General features: G+C 29.7%; 1 protein-coding gene across 1 annotated transcript in view; it reads right to left on the bottom strand.

Annotated features, from left to right (window-relative positions):
• The window catches only part of LOC100164329, a 101,092-nt gene that overhangs the window by 63,845 nt on the left and 13,061 nt on the right, over positions 1-24,186 (bottom strand). The window contains exon 2 of the mRNA XM_001943910.5: positions 2,135-2,358. Within this exon, the coding sequence (XP_001943945.2) occupies positions 2,135-2,358 (224 nt within the window). The remainder of the gene's footprint in view (positions 1-2,134; positions 2,359-24,186) is intronic.

Below are 24,186 nucleotides of genomic sequence, written 5' to 3'. Positions count from 1 at the left end.
CTTTCGCGTACGCATATCTCGGCAGAAAATCACAATAATTTTTTGTCGCGTGCCCACCCGACCCGTTTGTTCACTCATCACAAACTATGCGTGCGACCAAAAGGGAAATCGATCCATTTCTTTGTTAACCCTTGTCGTTAATTACTTCTATTCGGTTCACTGTTAAACAATTGTTTACTACAATTGTAGCTTTAGCCTACGTATAGTATTCCATCGAACAAATCATAATTTCACTTATAAAGACTAGGTAGGTACTTCGTAAGGACGTTGAACACGAGTAATTTAAAATTTATAACATAATATGTAATATTATGTGTGTGGAAAAAAATTCCCCTATCCGTCAAGAGTGCCAGAATAGGCTGTGAACATTTATGAAATAATGATTTATAATGACATTTTCTGTTTTCGAAATGAGAATTTTATTCAAAACAATCATTATATCATAGCATTTGGGATAAATAGATCATTTGAAAATAAATTATATTGCAAGTATATCATAGTAATGTATAGGTGTATTACACGTTTATACATATAATCTAAATTCATTTCCGGCAACTGGGAAACGAATATCGATAACATTTAACATCTTTACCGGACCTTGGTATAGAAGAGTAAATGTGACCCCCCGAGGTCAACGCTTTTGTAGCCGGAAATATTCTTACTTCCGTAATGCCATACCGACTTGATTGAAATGGTCAAAACCGATATCAAAAACTCCACCAGGACCAACGGTGATAGAACACAAACGAAATGGATTATTTTTCATCATTTGTGAGTTATAAGAATTGCGATCTTTACGCATAGACACATAGTTATTAATGTGGCTATTTTAATCCAAATTTAGTGTCTGGGAACACAAGTTGCATAATATAAAACGATAAACACAATAAGCTCTTTGCTAACAAATAAAAATGTATGAACTAATAATGGCAATTATCAAATTTTTATTCCTAAAATTTAATTTTTCAAATAAATAGAAAAACAAATAGAATATTCTTATCACTTTCTAATTCCTATCATAATGTAGATACTTAAGTATTTTTATGTTTACAAAATTACCCGAAGTAAAAATACCTTACTAATCATTAATTCTATACACTCCCTGTTTAAATGTATTTTCAATACTTTAATTTAGTTTAGTTTATAATGAAATATGGCTTGGCGTGGTGCGTCGGCTACAATCAATCACGTAACGTGATTGAGAGTGAGTAACGTCCGCTGCCACTATTTCCCAGATGGGTGACCACCGGGGTTCGTATTGGTACAAAACTTGTCAAACATATATGTGTTGGTAACTAATCTTACTATATCAACCCTACAAATCTTACAGGCTAATCGAAGCCTTAATTTAATGAAAAAAACAAAAATAAAATATAAACAGTAGTGAATAATAATATAGAAATAATAAATAAAGTTACCATATTACCACGATGCACCACGACATGCACCACAACATGCAAATATTATTTTGTTAGTGAGCCATCAAACTGTTAGACGTCTATTCCGTGTAATATACCGCTTATTTACTTCTATTATTATACCATTGTAAATATGTTAGTTTATAATTTCTAAATATCTATGGGGGCACTGTGGTGATTGATGATATGTTTCTTTATTCGAAATTAGTAAATAGATAATAGGTGTATTAAATTTAGTTTGTAGACAATAGTAATTTAATAAAACTGGTTCAATGCCGATACATTTTTAAAATATGGGTCAACAATTTAAAAATAGTTTATTTTTTCTTAGTATAATGACACTATGGCAAAAATTGTTTTCCAGTAGATGTAGTTCATCTATGTCTAAGCGACCAATATATTTAATTAAAGGGATAATCAATAGAATTGTATAGCCATACAGTTAGTCATTTAATTTGTACAGCGCAGGTTATTAACCATTTATTTTTTACATGATATTTGCCAATGGATTCAAAATAATATATCATGGATTTTTTTCCCTAATATAATATATCATTGATTGTCGCGGTGCAGTAAACGAATTAATATCATATAATATTATTATCATTTACCAATTTAAATTATTTCAAATACTGCGCACTACGTTTTGTTTAAATTACAATGATTTTTTAACAAACCATTATACTATAATACCATAATATTATCGATTGACTTACCTTATGTTGTCCGACCGCATGGGCGCCATCAAATATGAATAGATGATCGTTGCAGTCCAATTGCAAACGATCAAAATGTATCATAAACCTCTGTAGGATGGAATGTGTTTGAAAAGTGGTCACACAGTCCAAGTTCCGTTCGTTTTGTGAGTCCAATACCGCGCCTTCGATCTTTCTGTACACTTGTTGCAGAAAATGGGTTTTGCATATGGTTTGCATTTCAACTGTAACACGCCATGAAGTTGTTTTCGTGTCATTACAAGTTATAAGTATGAGTGTTTATTTTGGGACAGTTGCTATCGCGTGGACAATAAAATAATAACATTTTAATAATACTGTTTAGATTGATTTGACGGCGTCTGCAAGTCCGTAAAATATTATAAGGGTCACAATATTTCATTCGTGCAGGTACGTACCTATGTACCACTATACGCATGCAGGGTCATACATATCCTCGGCCATTCACATCAATTATTCATAGACCCTTGCGTAGGAAGTAAAAGGCAATATAATATGGGCTACACGTCATATAAGTTTGAAACTAAATCACTAGATTTTATAACGTTAATGTTGGTTGATTATTGCTGAGCAAATCATATGGAATATACACCCATGTGCCATGCAATTATAATATAATAATTAGTTATGTCTGTAATAATATTAACAAGAAAACCTTTAACAAAAATTTTCCCCCGAATAAGTAATTGGATTTTTGATAGCACGTGGACTTCAAATAGGAAACAAATACTATTACACGATATTCATAAGTAGAGTTAAATGTGAAAATACCAATACTTCGAAAAACTAAAATTATCAGCTACCTACTATAATTTATTAATTGGAAAAGTGAATCACCTAGTATTGGTTTCAGTGGCGGTTCGTTTGGCCGACAAAACCATAAAAGTATGAATTTCGCAATATATAGTGTTATTAATAAATAAATATAATTTTACCTATTATATAATTACGTAACATGTATATGACCCTATACTATAAAGAGGGGGGGGGAGTATATACGTTATACTTTTTAAAATGAATAATGGGTATATATCGTGATTTTAATAGAGACAACTAAAACAAGATGACAATTTTTACTAATTAGTTCACTGACCTTATTTTAATACATTAATACTTTTAAAATGATACATTTAAATATGTTTTTGAAATATGTGAATAAAATATCGAACATCAAAATGTATGTAAACAGCTGTAAGCGAGTAATATCTAGATAGGTACGCCATGCAAAAATTAGTATAATGAAAAATTCTATAAGATATTTTAGGAGATCCTGTTACTTATGGATGAGGAGGATTGGGTCAGATAGGCAGCAGACAGACTAGTATGAGAACGCAGCATCCAGAAAGATTGTCTCCGACTGACTCGTGAAAAGGTAACAAAAATAAAATGTTTATGTCTATGTCGGAGCATGTCTCTATAGTTTGTTTCTACGCCAACAATTGTAAAGAAGTATACGCCTTGTATAGTAGGGATTTGTGAATATAAACTAGTGCCACTAGTGAAAGCGAATCCAGGTTTTTACCAAAGGCAATGATTGTGTATTTTGAGTGTTTCAGTTTTTCTGAACTTTTTCAGTTAGTTAGCCTACCAATGACATTACTATAATTTTAATCAGAACTAGTTTGGACCTTGTGGTGAAATATATGCACTATGTATGTAGGTAATATTATAATTTCGGTTCCCATTCGATTTCTGTGCAATTTATGTGGATGGAGACGGTTTTATTATAGTGTATGATATTCAAAGTTATTGTTTTAGTTCCAAGAGGAAATTATATTTCTAATAATTATGTGGTAACTACCCAATTGGTTATTTTAAATTGTTCATTTAGAACTAATTTCTGAAAGTGCGAGTATGTGTTAAACCAAAATTTATGTTTATAATGTTTTTTTTACAAAAATGTGTTATGACGTATTCTATATCAATTATATGTCATGTATTCGGTAAAAAATATTCTTATCTAAGATTGGTTATAGTTGATATTTAGAGGCCATGTGAGCTTCGATGGGTCATATTTGATTAGTATCTGGCAATGAAAGGTTAAAATTTGTTGGTATTACTCGTTTTAAGATGCTTTAAAATGATTTATTTGTGATGTCGGTGATATACCTATTCATATTTTCCTGGGAATTTCATTTTACTTAGTTGTTTAATAGATTTGGACGGACAAACATTTGAAATAACTAATAGTTTTATCAGATTAAGTATTCTACACTGTTATACATCTTATAAATTGATATTAATAAAAAATAATGTTTTAGTCATTATAGAAATTTTAAGTTTTTCATTGTTTGATAAAACATACACAAAATTTGTTGCTTAAAATGCTTGAAGCAAATTATGATAATATATTTTAGAGTGTAAAATTTTTCCGATAACTATAATATAATTTATTTTTGAGAAACTATTGAGTGAGTTAAAGATGATTTCTGGTTCTCTGTTAGGTGTATTGTCCTTTGCTGTCATTTTGGCAGATATCATGTTTTTAACCACTTTATGAATGAGGTCTGTATTATGCTGCTTTTGTTTTATCTGTACCGTTTATGATGGAATCAGCGATTGCGGATGAGTAGGTGTGGTAGTTGAGGTGGTGGATTTACCGGGTACAGGAATTATGGTTTACGATTATGTTCCGAGCCGTTAATAAGGGGTTTGAGAATTGAGAATAATATATGTATATTTTTGTTGAAGGTAACGCCGGTGTTTTGAACTTATTGGAAGTTGCTCGCGTATTTATTTATTTTTTGAAAGAGAGAGAACCGGTTTCTTAAAAGTAATCTAGCTAATTTTTCAGCAATGATTTTTATTAATTTATAAATTATAGATAATGGCAAACTAAAATTACTTAATAATCATAGTATATGTTATCGGTGTAAAAAAACCGTCGAAATGTGTTTGTTTTCAAAAAGTATAAATCGGCACTAATGAAAGATTAACACACGTGTTGCTCTATTAGTTGTCAAACACGTAGGTACTTTATAGTATTATTATTGTGTACTTCAGTAGGAAACATCGATTCTTATAGATAATATAATTTGAAAACTTTGATCATTATTTGTGATCAATGACGATAAATTATAGTCTCAGATTTAGTTGTAAACGTTAGTCATGAAGGTGTTGGAAAAAAAAATGTATAAAAAGCTAAATGAATCAACTACTTTATAAATGTATTATGGTTTAATGGAGATTGTTACTCATGCTTGTACTACAGTAAGATAAGTTTTTGATTATTTTTAACTCTCATATTAGGAAAACACGATATTATAATTTCTAAATATTGTAACGAATCGATTAATTATGAAATCTGCTATCTAATTAAAAGTAGGATTGGAATTTTTTGCCGATACGCATATAGTATTACCTCGGTAAAATCACCGAAATGCTAGTAGGAATAAACTGAAAGAGTACGCGCACACAACAATACCGAAATATGGAAGAATGTATGACGTGTTTGTGTGTGTTAATCATTTCTGTCTTTTCAGCGTTGGTGGCACAACTGTGAAAAGCGGTGAGTGGGAATAAAAAAAAAATAATAATAATAATAGTAACAAAAAAACGCAATTACACGAACCTTTGAGCGTTATACTTGCGTGAAATGAATTAGTGACCACGTGGAAAGAATAAGAGGAAAGGCGAATGCAAAAAAATAAAAACAAATTCGAATACCACGTCGTTTCTGCCCGGAGTCGTAAATCCCGAATTAATTTACACGCCACACTCCCACCGTCAAGTTAAATTACGAAAAGCACGAGTAATATATGTAATTCACCCCCACCCCCGACGCCGTTACTAGGGTATTTATCGTTTTTATTATACACGTATTTTCTGGAGAACCGTTTTCAAAGTCCATACACGCGCGCGCATGTGATAATTTAAACTCATGCATATATTCAGTGATATAGCGTTTCTTTTCAAAAGTAATTTGTTACATTCCTTATTCCTAAGAAATAAAAGTAAAAAATTCCGACCCTTCGTCACATTTTAAGGAAAACTCGTTCCTATATGGAAAGAACTAGTTAGTTCCCAGATTAATTTAACAATAAAAAAAAACACTAATGCAGGTACGATACAACCGTGTCATTGGGATTTTATGCACCACCGAAGGACTGTAGTGTACGATTATAAAAATACATAATATTATGGTTTTTATGATTTTTTTATTTATAATAATATATAATATGTATGTTTCAACCGATCAGAAACGAGAAAATATATTATTAAACTCACAGGTACGTATAATCTGACAAATTGAGGCCGTTTTAATATCGTTATCAAGTATGCGATTCATTTATAATGAGAACCTAATTCGGTTGAATTGGATTTGCGAATATCTTAAATATCTTAAATATATTATATATATGTGTGTATGTATAGAGAAAGAGAGAGAGACAGTGAAACCTACGAAAACTGTATGCAGAGCTTTTTGAAATCAGAAAATAAAATTTACTTTCAGTCAAGATGCGATTTTTTGCTAGAATATATTTCAGTCGTCTTGGAATATTTATATAACCGTTTTTAAAATAATACCGATTTGTTGTTAGTAATATTACTCTACAATTCAAATTTATATTTGTTGTATTGTAATACACTACGAAGTCTTTTTAATTGTAATATATTTAATTTCTTTTTTAAAAATTACATGAAATATAATTTATTAAATGTAATAGTCACATACCATATGTCTGGTTGGTATTGGTAAAGGGAATTTAATAATATGCTAAATTTAATACAATAAGGTGTTGTGGCTTATGTTTATTTTTTATGTGACTTTTACTGTTTGTCTGTCATGAAGCGTATCTTATTGCTATTGTTTTGGAGTATATTAATATTATTTTTTTTAATGAACATTCTATATTATATTGACCCAAACCTGTAATAATACGTTATCTCGTAGTTCGTGTTTTTCGTAGTTGAATACATTTGTATATACAATTATGGTATGAATATAAGATACCTAACGTAAGTAGGTATTAAGTTTTACTTTATTTTTTTATTTTTTTTCGTGTCAGTTATAATGTTTTAATTGAAGAGATTTAAAAAAACATAATCACCATTACAAATAATATAGTGAATACTGTAAACTATAAAAGTGTTATCTAGATAAACTTCATAGTATTTGTCTTTAATTCATTTAGATGCAGTATAATTCTAAACTAATATACATATTATATCGCATCAAAGTTAGTGAAATATTACGAGTTCCGACTTCTAGTATCTAGTACATTATAATACTATAGTATTCTATTATATATTAAAAGGTTTGTACCTGTATATTGTATTTTTTAAGAAGTGGCTTAATATTGATTTTGTAAAATATAAAGTGCAAAATATATTATAATTTTGATGTTAAATATTATTTGGTATTATTAGATAGGCATCTATTATAGTATTATTATATTAACATACAAGTTTAATGACACTTGTGTAAATGTTGTTATTTTTAGTTAAAAATTATCGATTTACTTTTGTTAAAATTACTTTACACCGATATTTGAAAAAAAAAAATTAAGTTAAGGCACCTGTAGCAAGTAATTTATATAAAACATGATTTAGCGTAATATTTATTTGATATTAATATGGTTTCATGAGAACGTTTTAAAATTTATTAATTGTTTAATTTTTCATTATGAATTTCAATGAACTGAAAGCTTTTGATTGTATAATAATATCAAACAGCTATATAATATTTGAATAGTTGAAATTTAAAAGGAGTTTTGGGTGTATAATATAAGCGTAGGATATTCGCACACATCACGTTTTATTTGTGCGCTCATATTTTATAGAAATAATAATACTAAGTACGCCAGAGAATTTAATAACGTTTAGTGGATGAATCTCATTTTTGAAAATGTCCCAACAATGATTCACCAGGTACATTATTATTATATTATCGAACGTCGATTCTTAACAGCCTTATTGTTTGGCGCCTATATAAATAATAGCAACACCGATTAAAATATTATCTTTGTGCTCGTTTATATAATATTTAATGCATAAACGAATATCGGCTACAAGCCCATTATTTATACATATATATATACTATACATCCGGCCAGTACAAAGCATGCACGTTGATAATAATTCGTTTTCGTTCCGTTTTTATTATTAAATCGATAGACGCGCCGAACAAGTATTATAGCCTGTAGGTTTATGTCGTCACTTGGGCTGATCAAATTCGAAAATGCACGTAATGCGTTTATACCTGCGACGCGTAGTATGTCACGTAAGGGTTGATGGTATATACCTACCGTTTCATACAGGTATAATACCAGTGATTGATCAAATATTTAAGTACCTTATAATGCCGAAGTACAACAGAGGCGCCATATAATACTTGAATAATACCGAATAAAGTATCTTGGAAAATATGTATGGTATGAATGTATTATTACGGCTTTTTTTGTCTGCTCAGTTAAAAAATGTTTAACATTTTCCACAGTTCCAAGAGGACTTACACTTACATTTTTTTTAAAGTTGTATATAGGTAGATAAGCAATTTATTATGTTAAATTTGAATTAGTTATCGTAGTGATATTATTGGTAGATATTTGTATTTTGTGCAATTATGGTAACACAAATGCCAGTTAGTATGCTCTGTTTTAATGGTTTATTACAATATTGTTATTAAGGTATACCTATACCAATATACCATCATTACGGTATTTTGGTATGTTTTGGTTCAATGATATTCCAATACATACCGGTACCGATTTCAATTTCATCAATTCTACGTAACATCGGTACCTACCTTCGGTCCTACCAACATACAGGACCGTAATAATAAAATTGATTATCCCATCCTGTTGCAGTCGTGATGAAAACGAAAGCACATTACGCCACATTTAGTTTGAGAAATAAAAATATTGATTCTCATCGAACAGCGGGTGGGCTTATTTTCTCCACATCGAAAACCTTACAAGCCCGTGACCCTTTGCCCTCGCCTATATAGATTTGACTATATATAAATATAGGTGCCTCCCGCCGCGGGGGTGGATTCACTCGGAGTGGTTTTTCACAACACTGTGCAGTCGCGGTGTCAATGACGGTGGTTTCGATAAAGGCAATAGTGTATTCGCGTGAGTGGTGTGTGTCCGGAACTAGGGTGAGTTGCTAATGCATTTCCGGATTAAAAGTTCGAATATAAATATTTTCTTTGGAACGCACACGTGTGATGTATGTATTGGTGACGATGAGCGCGCGTGACAAGGGCGGAAGAAGGGAAAACAGGATAGTGAAAAAAATCCGAAAGAGAAAAAACGAGCAAACGAATGGTGATGTAGTGTTTATAGTGATGATTTGGCCCCGGGGGACCACAACTTTAGAAAAGGTTACGCTCCTCTGCGATTTTCCCCAAACGGTCTCGTATAATACAGGTATATTATTTATGTCGGTATAATGTAATATAATATATAAAGTCAGATTTGGCTTTCGAGTAGTATCCGTTTGAGTGCGCTCATCCCTCCTCCCACAAAAACCGTTAGTTTTTTCGTCGCGAGATTTACATGTCCCGAGTTCAGCGACGTCTTATTATATTTACGTAAAGTACCTAAACGTCCCGCAGAGGTGAGGTGCAGCGTTGTAATGCCCCGCGGTAAGATATAAAATATTCATTTTCTTCCTAGTTATAAACATTCACCTGCCTAACCGACGACCCTCCTTGTTAATATACTTAGCAATCCTGATTCATGAAATTAAGACGCATATGTACCTACGCACGCGTGCTCGTGTATATGTATACTTACGTTTTATGTGAAAATAATACTGAAATATTATTCGAAAATCAGTTATTGCGTTAACACAATACTTATCCTGTATAACAAAAATAATGCCCGATTTGCTCAGGAAATTATATAAGGGACTAAAATATATAGTCACTTATACTTAACCAGACCATTCAATTTGAAGTATTTATGGAATAATTTAGGTCATTCAAGCATTATTGAGATCAGCTAAATTATGATTCTGAGGTAATGCTTATGTAAAATAATGAAGAAATTAAAAACATTTCAAGGTGTTTGTTTTTAAATCCGTTTAGTTTTTATATCATTGTGAACTGTGAAAAATATTTATGAAATCGTGACATTAGGCATATTATAATTTATATCTACAACTTTTTAACTTTTAACGTCGAATATTAGTGTTTTTGTTACCTACAGGAATTTTAAAAAAAAGCTTAAAATTAAGTCACAAAAATGGTATTGAAATGTTGGACGACATCGGAAATTAAAACATAGTTATAAGTACTAAAGATCTAGTATTCCAAAAATAATAATAAATGAAACTTGAAATAATCCATTGTTACTCAAATGATTTATTTTTATACACAAAGAAATATCCAAATATCTCAATTAATTGTAACCTATTTATAAGCGTTTGTAATAATTTTGTTTTTTTTAGTTTTTTTTCTTTAAATGTTGATGAAAATTTCAATTACAAAGTTCAAAAATGTAATACAAGATTTTCCAGAACTCATAAGTCATAAATTCTAACCATAGCGATTTAAATATTTCAAAAATAAAATATATGTATAATTTATTTATAGACGTTTTATGTTTTTACTACCTAAATAGTTGCACAATAATATGATATAAATAACATGATTACTAATCTAACATTTTTAAAAACATTCAACATAAATTATAACTTTATTGAAACATCGCCGTCAACTTGGGAGAACAATTTAGAATACAAACGGGGTAAAGAAATATCAGCAAGTTAAAATTTGTAAATGATACGGCTGAACGAGCTGTTAAATTAATTGAAGATTTCAACAAGATTGGTTCAAAAAATGAAGAACAGAAGCAGTATATTCTTCAAGTTGTCACGGAATACAGGCAACGATATTCAAATTCAAAGAAAAGCACTCTTATGGAAAAATTATAATATACATGCGTGCAAAATAAAATATTTATTGAAATTCATTATTACTAAAAATTGTGTATAAAATTAAATTTGTTTTTCCTTACACAATAAATATTTATAATTTAATTTGTTCGGTAATTTTACGAATTACTCAATTTTTAAAAAATATTAAAATTGTTAAACTTTTGAGAGCTTTGGGGCACGGGTTAAACTTATCCGATTATGCTCAAATTTTGTATCCATAATTTTTATACATATTGGAACCCAAGTAGGGAGATCGGTCACAACAATTTAAATATTAAAAAATATGGACCACCCTAATGATTAGGTATAAGAGTTTTATAATAGGAATGGGACATAAAAAATTTCCACATTACGCGTATATTATTACATTTATTGTACTAAGTGAACATTTAAAATTTTAAATATATTTATATCTAGGTATTTAAATCCATTTAAACCATTAGCCTATTTACTCCGATCTATGGTATGACATCATTGAGTTATACCTCGTAAGGTAATAATAGCTACCATTATATAGGTACAATAGTATTATAATTATTATTAAACAATATAATATGCGATTTTGTTTCAGAAAAATGAGTTCAACCTGGCGTTAATATTAATATCAACTTGGAATAATACACAAGTACAATTGTACAAATATAGGATTACCATCTGCACGGTATATGAGTTATTATTGAAATATAACTTAACAGATGACCTACTCAATAACGAGAAACAAATGATTATCAAACACAGCAGAACGACTTCCCCGGTTTATATGAATTGTTGTTTTCTTTGAAAATTATTTTATGTTGGTCGATTAACTGTACAATGTGCATTTATTATTTTTTATATACGCATGATAGTAGGTTGTAGGTACCTGGGTTCTACCAAGTATCGTTGCTGTATTTTATAAGTCTTTAAAAATAAATTTAAATGTATGTTTTAAAGCAATTAATTTTGATGTCAATTGTTTATTTTTTAACTTTTTAAGATAATATATTAAGGGAAAAATGTTTAGTTTTCTTAGAGCATAATATTAGCATCATATGTCATTTTTTAATCTAGAATGATCCTATAGTTACAATAATTATTATACATTATAAAAACCTAATCTTTCCAGTATTTATTGGTAGAAATATACTTATAACTATGAAATAATATAATATGTAAAATTATTATACATATTAAAAATATTTGATAAAAACGTGAAAACGTGAAGTCTCACAGTAAAATTTAATCCACACATAATTTTAAACAAAACAAAATATTATGTGATACTTACACATCAAATAATTAATTTTGAAACTTATTAAAAACGAGAAATAACAAAGTCGTATAGCGTACTCAGTAATATATGACCTCTATTCGTAATTCATTTTGTAAACCAGTTATCATCAGTTTATTTTACCATTATTGAGTTTACACCACCGTGAAATGATCACTTACAAAAGTTTATTGAAATATCTCGCCTGAAGTCACATCCGATACGATACTAAATGTATTTTTAGTCTACTGATAATAATATGACGTGTATAGGTACTAGAAAATTTACAGTTTATACCAAACTAAAAAAGTTTTTATCGTTATTATTATTTTTCTTCTATACATCTGCCTACCAGTTTTATTCAATTTATATTTTCTGACAAAAACCATGTCGTCGTGAACGTTTCATCCGTTTTTCAAATTCATTTTATTTGTATTTATTTATTTGATTTCCATTGCATGGGAAAAAAATGAGTATGAAAATCGTTCTACATCTACAAAAGAATATTATATTCGACAAACGTATTGAGAAACTCGTTATAAGCATATGTAATACGTATATATATACTGCGGGTTTGCTCATATTATTTGTTACAATAATACTTCTGCAGTGTTCGAAATATCGTAAGATACAATTTTATTTATACAGAGCAATAGATCTAAAATAAAAAATTAATTTTGACTTGGATCACATTACATTGCAGAAAATTGTACGTATATGATTATTATAATGAATGGGCACTGCCACAGTTTGTTCGTTTGGTTGTTCAGTTGGTTTTTTTATATTTATTTAAAAAAAATACCAACCACGGAGCTACTATGGCGATTGAAACGCAAACAAATCGGTATTTTTAGCGTATCCATTACAAGGGAAAATATTTAACAACCGAGTGGCCATTGGTCATTTCTAAGCGCCAATGTCTACAAGACACATCACGTTCAATAATATTGACACGTCTTGCAAATCTATGTTTTGAATTTACACAACGGTCACATGCATATTTAATGAAATGAAAGTTGACAGCCAAGACTATAAATACCTATCAAATATTTAAAAATGTATTTGTATGACTGTGGGTGTACACATTATACTTAAAGGGATAAACATACATTATAAAAATATGTATTATTTATGACGGTCTCCACAGCCACAAAACACGCACTGCGTTGTTTACTTGTGGCGTGGCGTTTGCCAGTGTATAGGAAGGTAGGAAGGTACTGGTGCACACATTTGTTAATTGTTTCTATCTACCATAAGAATATTATAAAAAATTAAAAATACATAATGTATCTTCCGCGGATATTTTGTTGATATTTCTCACGGTTTTTTTTTTTTATGTCTACATAATATTCAAGTTACATACTAACTACTATTTTAGAGTGTAAAAATAAAATCTGAATGAAAAAAAATATATATATACCAGCTAATCCCGCGCCTTTCATTGCCCGTTAAAAATTAAAATTGTGATTCTGCAACTCCTTTTGGGTGCAACTCAGCCTGCCTGGTCAACGTACGACAGCATATCAGTAGCTAGTAAGCAATGTGCAATAATCTGATTCGATGCATGCTTATAATTGATCTGCCCGATTGACCAATGGAAACCAAATAATAAATACTAATTTTTTATAAACAAACATTTCCACCATAAACCTCAAAATCCCCGTTTGAGCACCTTCCCCTAGGTTGGACTTAGCAGGGTTAAAAACACTTCACGACATATTTTTATACCTACCAAATATACAATAAACTTTCATGAAAATCGGTCAAACCATTTCGGAAGAGTTCGACCACAAACACAATGACACGAGATTTTTATATATTAGAGGTATATAATTCATGATTCATTTTGGTCTTTATCTTTTATACTTCAAATATATACATTTAAAATATAGATTTAATTTAACCACTATTTAGGTTCACAAAATTTATTTTTATATTATATGGAATCGAGAATGATGGGTGAAATGTTAAATTATTCTAATACAATATTAATTATTAAGTATACAACATAATGTGATAATATTATATTATCATTTTTAGAAATCTTAATATTTAAAAATGTATTATATTTGTTATTGAATATTCATTGGAGGGACTGTCTTAAAATAAACTTTATTGTACAATTCGTGAGGGACGATATTGCACAGTTATCTCCATAATTTATTGACAGGCACATGAAATAAAAGGGTTGAGTGAAACCGACGTAAACCAAAATCCCAAAAGGCAAACATAACAAATCGTTACCGAATAACTTTCATTACCTACACATTTCAGACTTTTTTTATGGTTTACAATGGATATTCTAACCTTTATGGTGACGTAAATGTCAAATAAATATATAATATTTTTTTTCCAGTCTATAGAAATACTTATGTTTTTAATAGTGTAGAATGTATTGCTATTGTAATGATTCACACAATAAATATGCTTGAATAAAGGTAAGTAAATTTATTCCATGATTTATGAAATGTATACTAAATTTTTTGTGCATAATATGCAGCTATATTATAGCTTAAAAGTTACTTAAAATAATACGTTTTGAATGTTTCCATAACAAAAGTAAAAATCTTAATTTTTTTATCCATTTAAAAAATATAATAATTATTTATAATACGTCATATATAATTTTACTATAGCATTTTTGTATAAGAATTATTGTCGAACTTAAAATATTACAATGCAATGATAAAATAGTATATAATACAATAATATAAGAATTGTATAAAGAATAATAATCGAACAAATGTGAAAATATTACCACACTTATCTTAATCATGTTTAATACCTATACCTATGCCTATTATCTACATAAGTGATATAATCGATTAAAATGGTACATGAATAAACAAACAATTTGAAAGCGTCTTATGAATTTTCGGTAGTTTATTATAATATGAATAAGACAATCATTAAACCTGATAATTATTGACAGTCGAAACAAAGATAGCTTAGATTGTTTAGATAGATTCAGTACAATTTTTATATTAAGTCAATTAATTCTAACACATGTTTTTTTTTTTTTGCACAATATGTTGTTCAAATGCTTTTGTTTGGTAATATAAATACTTAAACATTTTACATGTTAACGTCAATAGTTGTGGCAAATAAAAATGATAATTTTATATGGGTAGCGATTTACTTCGATTGAATCTAAAGTAAATTTTATTATTGACAAAATAACTACTTATAATCATGGTTATCATTACATTGTAATTTATTATAATATTGAAAACAAATGAGTAGATACTTTGGTAAGTATCTATAATAGTAAATCGTATAACATGAAGGAAATAAGCCAGCATTAAAAATATTTGTTCAATCGTAATTTATATTATACAGAAACCTTAATTAAAAATTTATCTTTCAAACAAAATAGTGTACTTAAAACAAATAGTTTTATTTATTTTATAGATTTTCATTTCGTGTCCATTTTTTTATTTTTTCATTTATGTACTATAAGTTATAACATTTATTAAAGTAAATGTATTTCGTCTTATTGAATACTACAACATTTCAACTGTTATTTAGAACTATCGATGAAAGTCATATAGTATAGCTTAAATATCCATTGACCATAATTACAAAATAATAAATATAATAATAATATAACCGTATAATTGTTATACAAATTTTGTATTTAATTTAACCCGTCGAGAACGGAACTTTAAGAAGCTTACCAATAGAGCAAAACAAATTGTAATTAGGTAGGTATAGCAGTATATTAAAAATTATAACATAAATAAAACAAGACTGTTGAGTTTAAAAATTTGACTATTAGGTTTCAACATAATATGTACAAGTATAATATAATATAATATGTTATGTATAACAATTTTTGCTCAAAGAAGAAAAGTATTTCATGAATATCGAATTAACAAAACCCTAGAGTAAACGTGAAATAGTAGAGTACCTATAAAAAAAACCTAAATCCAGTCTAATCATAATTATTATCAATCAAACGGTTAAAAAAAAAATTTTTAATTCAATAATTTATTAACTTCATAATAATATTGGATTTTATGAGACAGTTATGCGTAGTGTTTTGCAATGAAGAATCAGAACTCTGTTGAATTTAGGAAAACGTTTTATCCTAACAATGAGATAATAATATGGTATGGATGGTTTGGGTACAATTAGCACATTTATGTTTAAATTCCTAGGACATGCTGACCACGACTGACTAACTGACGTATCTCATTTTGTCATTTATACCTTTCAATTAGAAGTAATATAGCTGTGAGGATCGCTGTATACGTGTCGTGCTGTGGTTTAATTGAAGCTACGTGCACACTGCACATAGGTATAATATTATTATATTTGAATTCGAGTGGGACCAGCCAGACGGGTCGGAATATCTATGCAATGAGTGTTAAAAGCGCGACGGGAGTATTTGTTCTGTGGTCCAATTATATTGAGCGTGTAGCACTAGTGTCATATGAAAAGTGACTATATAATATAGTAATAAACTAATAATAATAGGTAATATTTTATAATCACATAGTTATAATATAATAATAAGATCTTAAGACCTCTTAATGTTCTTATATTAACTCTTAAATGTACAGTATAATAATTTATAATTGCAAACGCTTAAATTACGTATAGGTACCGTATATCAACTGCAATCACTATAGGGTTCAACTACAATAGTAAGTACAAGAAGAAAAAAAAGCGATTAATGCGATTCTAAGTGGATACATGTTAGCACTAAGTATAACGAAGTTTTAGTCTAAATGATTTGTTTTGTTGCATGCGTCCTAGGTAGCTGTGTAGCGTCGCAGGGATGATTTTATTTGAGGGGAAAAAAATACGAAACACGAAATATTGCAGCAGTAGAATAGGTGCCGTAGGCCAGAGATTAGGGAGCAAAAAAAAGGACCCAAGTTATATGTTGTAATATGAAATATATAACAGAACACGTGTGGTGAGAGTATTATCTCTCCGAGGATTGAGACGTCTCTCTGAAAAGAAAATAACAACATCACCACCGTCGCCGCCGCCGCCTTCTAAGGTTTAATAATATTATAATGTCTGTTGGCCGTGTACGATAAACGCGTGTCCCGTAAAATCTTTCATTGCAGGAACCCGCGGCAAGCAAACAAATCTCCTTGTAATTTACTGCAGGGATTATACAATTATTTTAATGTTTTAAGTTTACTATTTTGATTATCAAAAAAAAAAATACGTTTGCATTAATCGCGTTTTTAATTCATATTTCATTTTTGTTTTAAATTCAAAAAAATTAATTTCTTACTAAAATATATTTATATATATTATATATATATATTTATTTTTTTATCGTTTTTGATGTAAACGTTTTATGATTATTTTTTTTTTATCGTGTTATAGAATTTGTTATGTAAGCTATATTTTAATAATTATTATTACATTTATGATTTGGTTATATTTATGAAAGTTAGATGAGGTAACCAGAAATAAACAGTAGTTACTTGATACTTAAAATAAAATCGTAATTAAGTTTGAGGATATTGCATCAGACAATTTGGAAAATTGGCAATTTATTACATAATATATTAAATGTCTATACACTAATGAAAATTTGTGTGAAAGATCAAAAATGACTACAAATTCGAGTACTCTTTTAATTCCTAAAAAAAAAAAAAATTGAGTTAGGTACCTACTACTTGTGGTCCGTAGATTAGTATTCATTAAACTTTTAACTAAGTTATGTATGAAAAATATTTTATATTTATAACTTAATTTATTTTGAATTGAAAATAAATATATAATATTCATTTTTGAATAATTTTGATTTTAAGGCATGTTTAATAAAAAATATAATTGTTCTACATAATCTTGAAAATAAGCTAATCAATTAATAAATATATTCAAAACAGTACCTACCTAATCAAAGATTTGAAAATCATAGACTTTCCCACCACTGTATTATTGGTCTAAGACCACAAGTTATATTGGATGCCCAAAAACCATAATTCAGTTTACTCTTTAATAAAAACTAATATAATTTAAAATGTACATTTAGTGTAAGTACATTAAATTCCCATTTTACTGTTCGTAATATTATTTTTGTTTTAGGTTTAAAATATAATTTTCAAATTTTCCAATCACCAGCTCATGTAATGTTAATATATTATTGTCACTCAAAGAATGTTTAAACAATTAAATTACAATTTTTAAAAAGAAAATGTGAAGCGTTTTAATAATATAGTTTGATAAGTACAAAAATGTATATGACCTTGGGTGGTCCGCCGCCACGCGAATGATAACTAAAATGTTTTGGTATCGCGTTATTCTTTATTTAATTATTTAAATTATAGCTTATAAGAATATTTACAATATCGGGAGTTTATGTAATCCTGGCCACGTAGTAGACTTGGTGAAACGTACTTGGTACGCGGGCTTGGTCAGGTCTGAGGAGGTGTACCTGGCATTCGCGGACGACGTCGCCCTCGTGGCAAAGGCTAGGGACTCCATCAGACTAGAGCAACTACTCTCCAGCTCGGCACAAAAAGTTCACGAGTGGCTCACGAGACCTGGACTCTCGTTATCGCTGCACAAGTACGAGGCAATGATAATCACGAACACAATAACGCATAATGACATGAACATCATGATAGACGGCCACCGTGTGGCCTCTTGTAGCCGCATAAAGTACCTGGGCATCCATATTGACAGAAAATGGCGGTTCAAGGACCACGCTAAGGCAGCAGCGTCTAAAGCTGGAAAGGCCGTTCAAGGACTTAGTAGAATTCTTCCAAACATAAGCGCAGCGAAGCCAACAAAGAGGAAGCTACTCGGCAACGTCGCTCACTCTATAATGTTGTACGGCCCTCCATTCTGGACACAGGACATGAGCGCATCAGGATGGATGGAGCTCGCAAAAATCCAGAGACGCATGTGCTTAAGGGTAGACTCTGCCTACTGCACAGTGTCCAAAGACGCAGTCAGAGTCATAGCAGGCATTGCCCCTATAGACCTCTTGGCCAAAGAGAGAAAACGGGTTTACCAGGAGCGAAAAGACCAACACCGTCCCCCAGCAGACGAAGAAATCTTGGCCGAGTGGCATGGCCGATGGCACGATAGAAACAAGGACAAATGGACCTACCGCCTCATCCCCGACATCAAACGGTGGATAAATCGCAGGCACGGAGAAGTGGACTTTCACTTAACCCAGGCGCTAAGCGGGCACGGCTGCTTCGCGGAGTACCTACACAGATTTGAGAAGCTAGACTCCCCTGAGTGCTGGTTCTGCGGATACCACAACGACGACGCGTTCCACACAGTGGTTGCATGCGACGCGTGGCACCGCCAGAGGAACGTCGCAGAGCCGCTCACAGACACAACACTAGAACCAGAAAACCTGATCGAAATCATGTTGAAGTCGAAGGAGAACTGGGTCATCATCAGCAACTTCATCCACAAGATTATCAGCAGCAAGGAAGAATAGGAGCGCCGAAGGCAAACAACCACTTAGTTTAAGTCCATAATTGTACGCCGAAGGCGAAAGTAGAGATGATAGAGCCCCTCAAAAACATTGTTAACAAAATGTAAAGTCTTAAACAGGGGGATTGTCCCTGCGAGCGGTTAACCAAATTTGTTGTATTTTTCTTATAAATAAATGATGGACCACGGGGTCCAATAACCGAAAGGTTAGTACCACCCCGTGTTCCGATACCATGTCAAAAAAAAAAAAAAAAGGTCTGATGAGGTGTGGCCTGAAAATTATACAATATGAAAGGGATTGTATCTTTATGAATAGTGAAACAATGCAAGAGAACGACTTAGCACTGCGAGGCGCCCGTATTTATACTATTTGCGTTGTTTCGAGCGTGGATCGTGGTTGGTTTAAGTTTGCGTTGTGAGAATTGCACCGACTGTATATTCTACTGTATATGTCGGTGTGGTTATCACTTGTCACAATGTGTTATTTTATCCATTGGTATTTGTGAGGTTTTGTGGTGGTCTGTGTGTGGACTGTGGATGTGCATTTATTTGATGACGGTGTTTATGCCGTTACGAGTACTAGTAATTAGATATTAGATATACTATTATTACAATCTCTTATTGCCAAACTGTCATATTTTTTGCTATTTTATATAACTGTGAATTGTACTCAACCCTTGATATCAATATTTTAAATTTTAAAACTGTTATACTGATAAATGTAAATTTAAGCATTTAGGCAGTGATAAAAAATGATATGTACATACAAACCTAATAACTCATCACTAGGTATGATAATATTTAGTAAGGATGAATTTTGTAAGGACTCAGTGTTAAATATTAAAAAATATTATTTTCAAAAAAGTAAAAAGTAAATTTATAAAATTAATATAATGTGTTGAATGGTCTAATTTATAATATATTTACAATCGTCCTGTCTTAATCAATTTACTTCTGACTACGTTCAACTGCTGTCAATAAAGCCGTGTTATTTTTCAAATATCGAGGTCATAATATAATAATATTACCTATTGACTATCATTCCTTAATCCTTTGACCAACCCATATTTCACCTAATTTGCGGTTAACACCGAGAAGGTTATCAAAGTCACACGGAGGTATGAAAATATATATATATTTTTATGGTGTAATTGAAACTTTAGTGTAATAGTGTAAACGATTTTACCTAAAAACACCTGATCTACGCGTGGATAAATAAGACAATGTTCTAAATATAATATAGGTACGAAACATAAACTCATATTATTATGATACATGGATTACACTTTGGTTAGAATATCGTTAAATTGTATTTCTACAATTGTTTAAATTCAACTATACAATTTGTATCGTATAAATTAATTTTTGCTTGAACGCAGCACTAATTGTGCTCTGTACGTACTTATTATATTTTACCACGTGATCACGAAAATAGGAAATTTTTATTACCAATAAAGTGCTCTATTTCTCTATAATTCAAAGTCAGAAGTTTTTATTTGTCTGACGTAATTGGACGGCGACTGAAACTTAGGTCCCTGAATAGTTTCTGTATGTTTATTTGTGTTTGCACTGAACATTTACTATAATATTATGGCATAATATCCTGCATATAGACTATATAGACATATAGACATATAGACTATCGCATTCCCATCCAGCTCCTCATTTAGTTACCTATGTAGTTATGTAGTACGGACAGACTTACGGTAGAGCCTTTATAATTAATCATTGCTACACTATACCTTACTCTGTGCACACTGCACACGTGTGTGAAATCAACAAATAAAATATTATAAGTAAGTAGGTAATATTTAGATTTTCTGACATGGAATCAGAACAAATTGCATTTGATCTTTTACACATAATCTTAGTAGGTAATTTTAAGCCAGAGTCCCCATCTTTGAACTAATTTTGGACGATATTTGGACATTTCTGCTGAACCTCCTTGTCTACTTTTTATGAACAAATTATAACTGCAGTAATGATTACTATAGTTGTATATTGCTTTTTTATCAGTATTTCACTGAATTCATAAATAATATTTAAAAGGATATGCTACCACGAGCTATCAACATGTGTTTTCTCCGTCTTCCAAATGTACGGCATAGCCATAAACTGTTTTACGGGTACGCAAAAAGAACAAAGAACTTTATCTGTGACGTAACGTTTTAATTTTTTTGATAACACTAACCAATCATTTTTAATAATTAAATTTAAAAAAAAAAACAAAAAACCTCAAATGTTCTCAAACTGATAACTTTAATTGTATTTATGTTATACAAAAAATAAAAATGCTACATCACAAAAAAAATTCTTCCCTATAGGTTGTGGAATTTTGTTAATTCATAACATAAATACAGATGGAGTAAAGTTGTTACACGCAAAGCAGTTTTTGGCTGTGTTGTACATTTGTAAGACGGAGAAAACACATGTGGGTAGCACGTCCCCTTAATAATATATTGTATTATATATTATATTAAATATTGTATTGTATATTACTAATCAAATTGTAATATCTACCAGAACTAGATACCAGAATTTGTATTGATAATGCTAGTTTTGAGTTAAGACAAATATTGTTGATTTTATAATGGTTTGTTTAGTTCATCTATCTAATTCACGCTGTTTCAATTTTTTCTAGTTATCATGTTAACGGTACACAATTAATACATTTTAATTATAAATGAACCATGTCTCGTTTCAACAAAAACGATTTTAAATAAAATTATATTGGTAAACGATATACACTTTACAACAACTTGATACAAATAGGGGTGCCAAAGACTAGGGTTAGTGAAATTTTTTTACATCATATCAGTTTACTACCCACCACAATGTTTACGTAATGTGTATTTTCACGTAAAACAAATAACATAAAACGTTTGCAAGACAGAATAACTTTATTTTAATTTATATTCTACTTTATTGCAGCTTATCAACATCCAGTATTCAAAGAAAAAATGATCATTATTATTATTGGCTGAAAAATAAATGTTAATAAATATAGGATGGATAATAACAAGAGGACATGAAGAGTAAGTTTAATTTAAAATGATATAATATTAATATTTTTTTTATAATAATGAGTAATTACATCATAACAACTAAAACCGTTCGTGGATGAACCTTAATTGTTCGATTCTAATTTTGTCAACATTTGATCAAATATCTATAATAAAAATGATTCCAATATATTTTTGATTTTTCAAACTGCTGAAAAGGTTTGTATTATATTTAAATAGGTACTAAAAGTGTTTTTAAAAATTAATTTTTATCTGGGTACAGCAAATTCATTTTTTTTTTGTAAATTTGACGAATTTAGTAAAACACAGAAATAAAAACGCTAATTAAAAAAAAAAAAGGTGGGTAAGTGGATGTCGCTCTGCTGTACAGCAGGTTTCAAGTGGGACACTGTATAATGGATAGAATTAAATTTGAATTCAATGATATAATATCACTGTATAAGAAAAACGATTCTGAGCGGAGACGGTTTGTCAGTCTAGGTATTAGACATACCTATTATAGGTATACTTATCTATAGTATTAAAAAAAAAATGTACCTATAAATTATAATAGGTATCAATAATAAATTCCAAATTAATCATATCACAATATCCATCAGGTAAAGCGTTATACATCAACAACAAACCGTGTTTCATAGATATATAATAGTATACTTAAGAAGTTTCGAGTACCCACAAATAATATTATACAATCATTACAATCACAACAAAATAACTAAACTAGTTAGGTATTCCAGGTTTTTTAATATGTAATTTCGTCCAAATTTGAACTTAAAATTACTATCAAAATAAACTGTGCATATGTATTTCTTAGTATTTTTGGCAACAGAATTAAATATTTACGTGGAATCTTGTTTTAAATTTTCAATCATTAGATATAAAAGTTGAACATTTTATACATTTTTAACTACAAAATAATCATTCAATTTTAAATTTGATAAATTTTGTTAAAATTTCAACTTCAAATGCTTATAAAAAATAATTTTGCCTATGTATTTTTAATATTTTTCAACTACTATTGTAACAATGTATCAGGAGCCTTGTATTATTTTTTTACACTTTTTGGCCTAATAGATAAAATTTTATTGATATTTATAGAAAAAAAAACTAAACAAATTGAAAACTGAAAATGTCCGTAAGCAGATCAAAAAGTCAAATTATTTTCAAAATGCTATCGTATATAGAAAATGCTAATATAAAAATTCAATGAAATTTTCAAGTTTCTACAGTCATTCGTTTTTTAATTACAACAAAATAAGAAAATCGTTACGTAAGAAATCGAGTGAATATCAAATGTTGTAAAAATATGAATTTCAAACGCTCTTAAAAATTTAATTTGAGTTTTTTAAGACATTTTTTTTTTTTTGAAAAAGGTAGATTATCCTATAAGGAATCTTGTATTACATTTTGAAATCTAAGTTCTAAAAGAAAAATTTTTACGATTATAACTC

Source organism: Acyrthosiphon pisum, chromosome X, assembly GCF_005508785.2.
Source record: "Acyrthosiphon pisum isolate AL4f chromosome X, pea_aphid_22Mar2018_4r6ur, whole genome shotgun sequence".
NCBI classification, from domain to species: domain Eukaryota; kingdom Metazoa; phylum Arthropoda; class Insecta; order Hemiptera; family Aphididae; genus Acyrthosiphon; species Acyrthosiphon pisum.
Note: the sequence above shows the minus strand (reverse complement) of the source record. Positions and strands in the feature narration are given on the sequence as shown.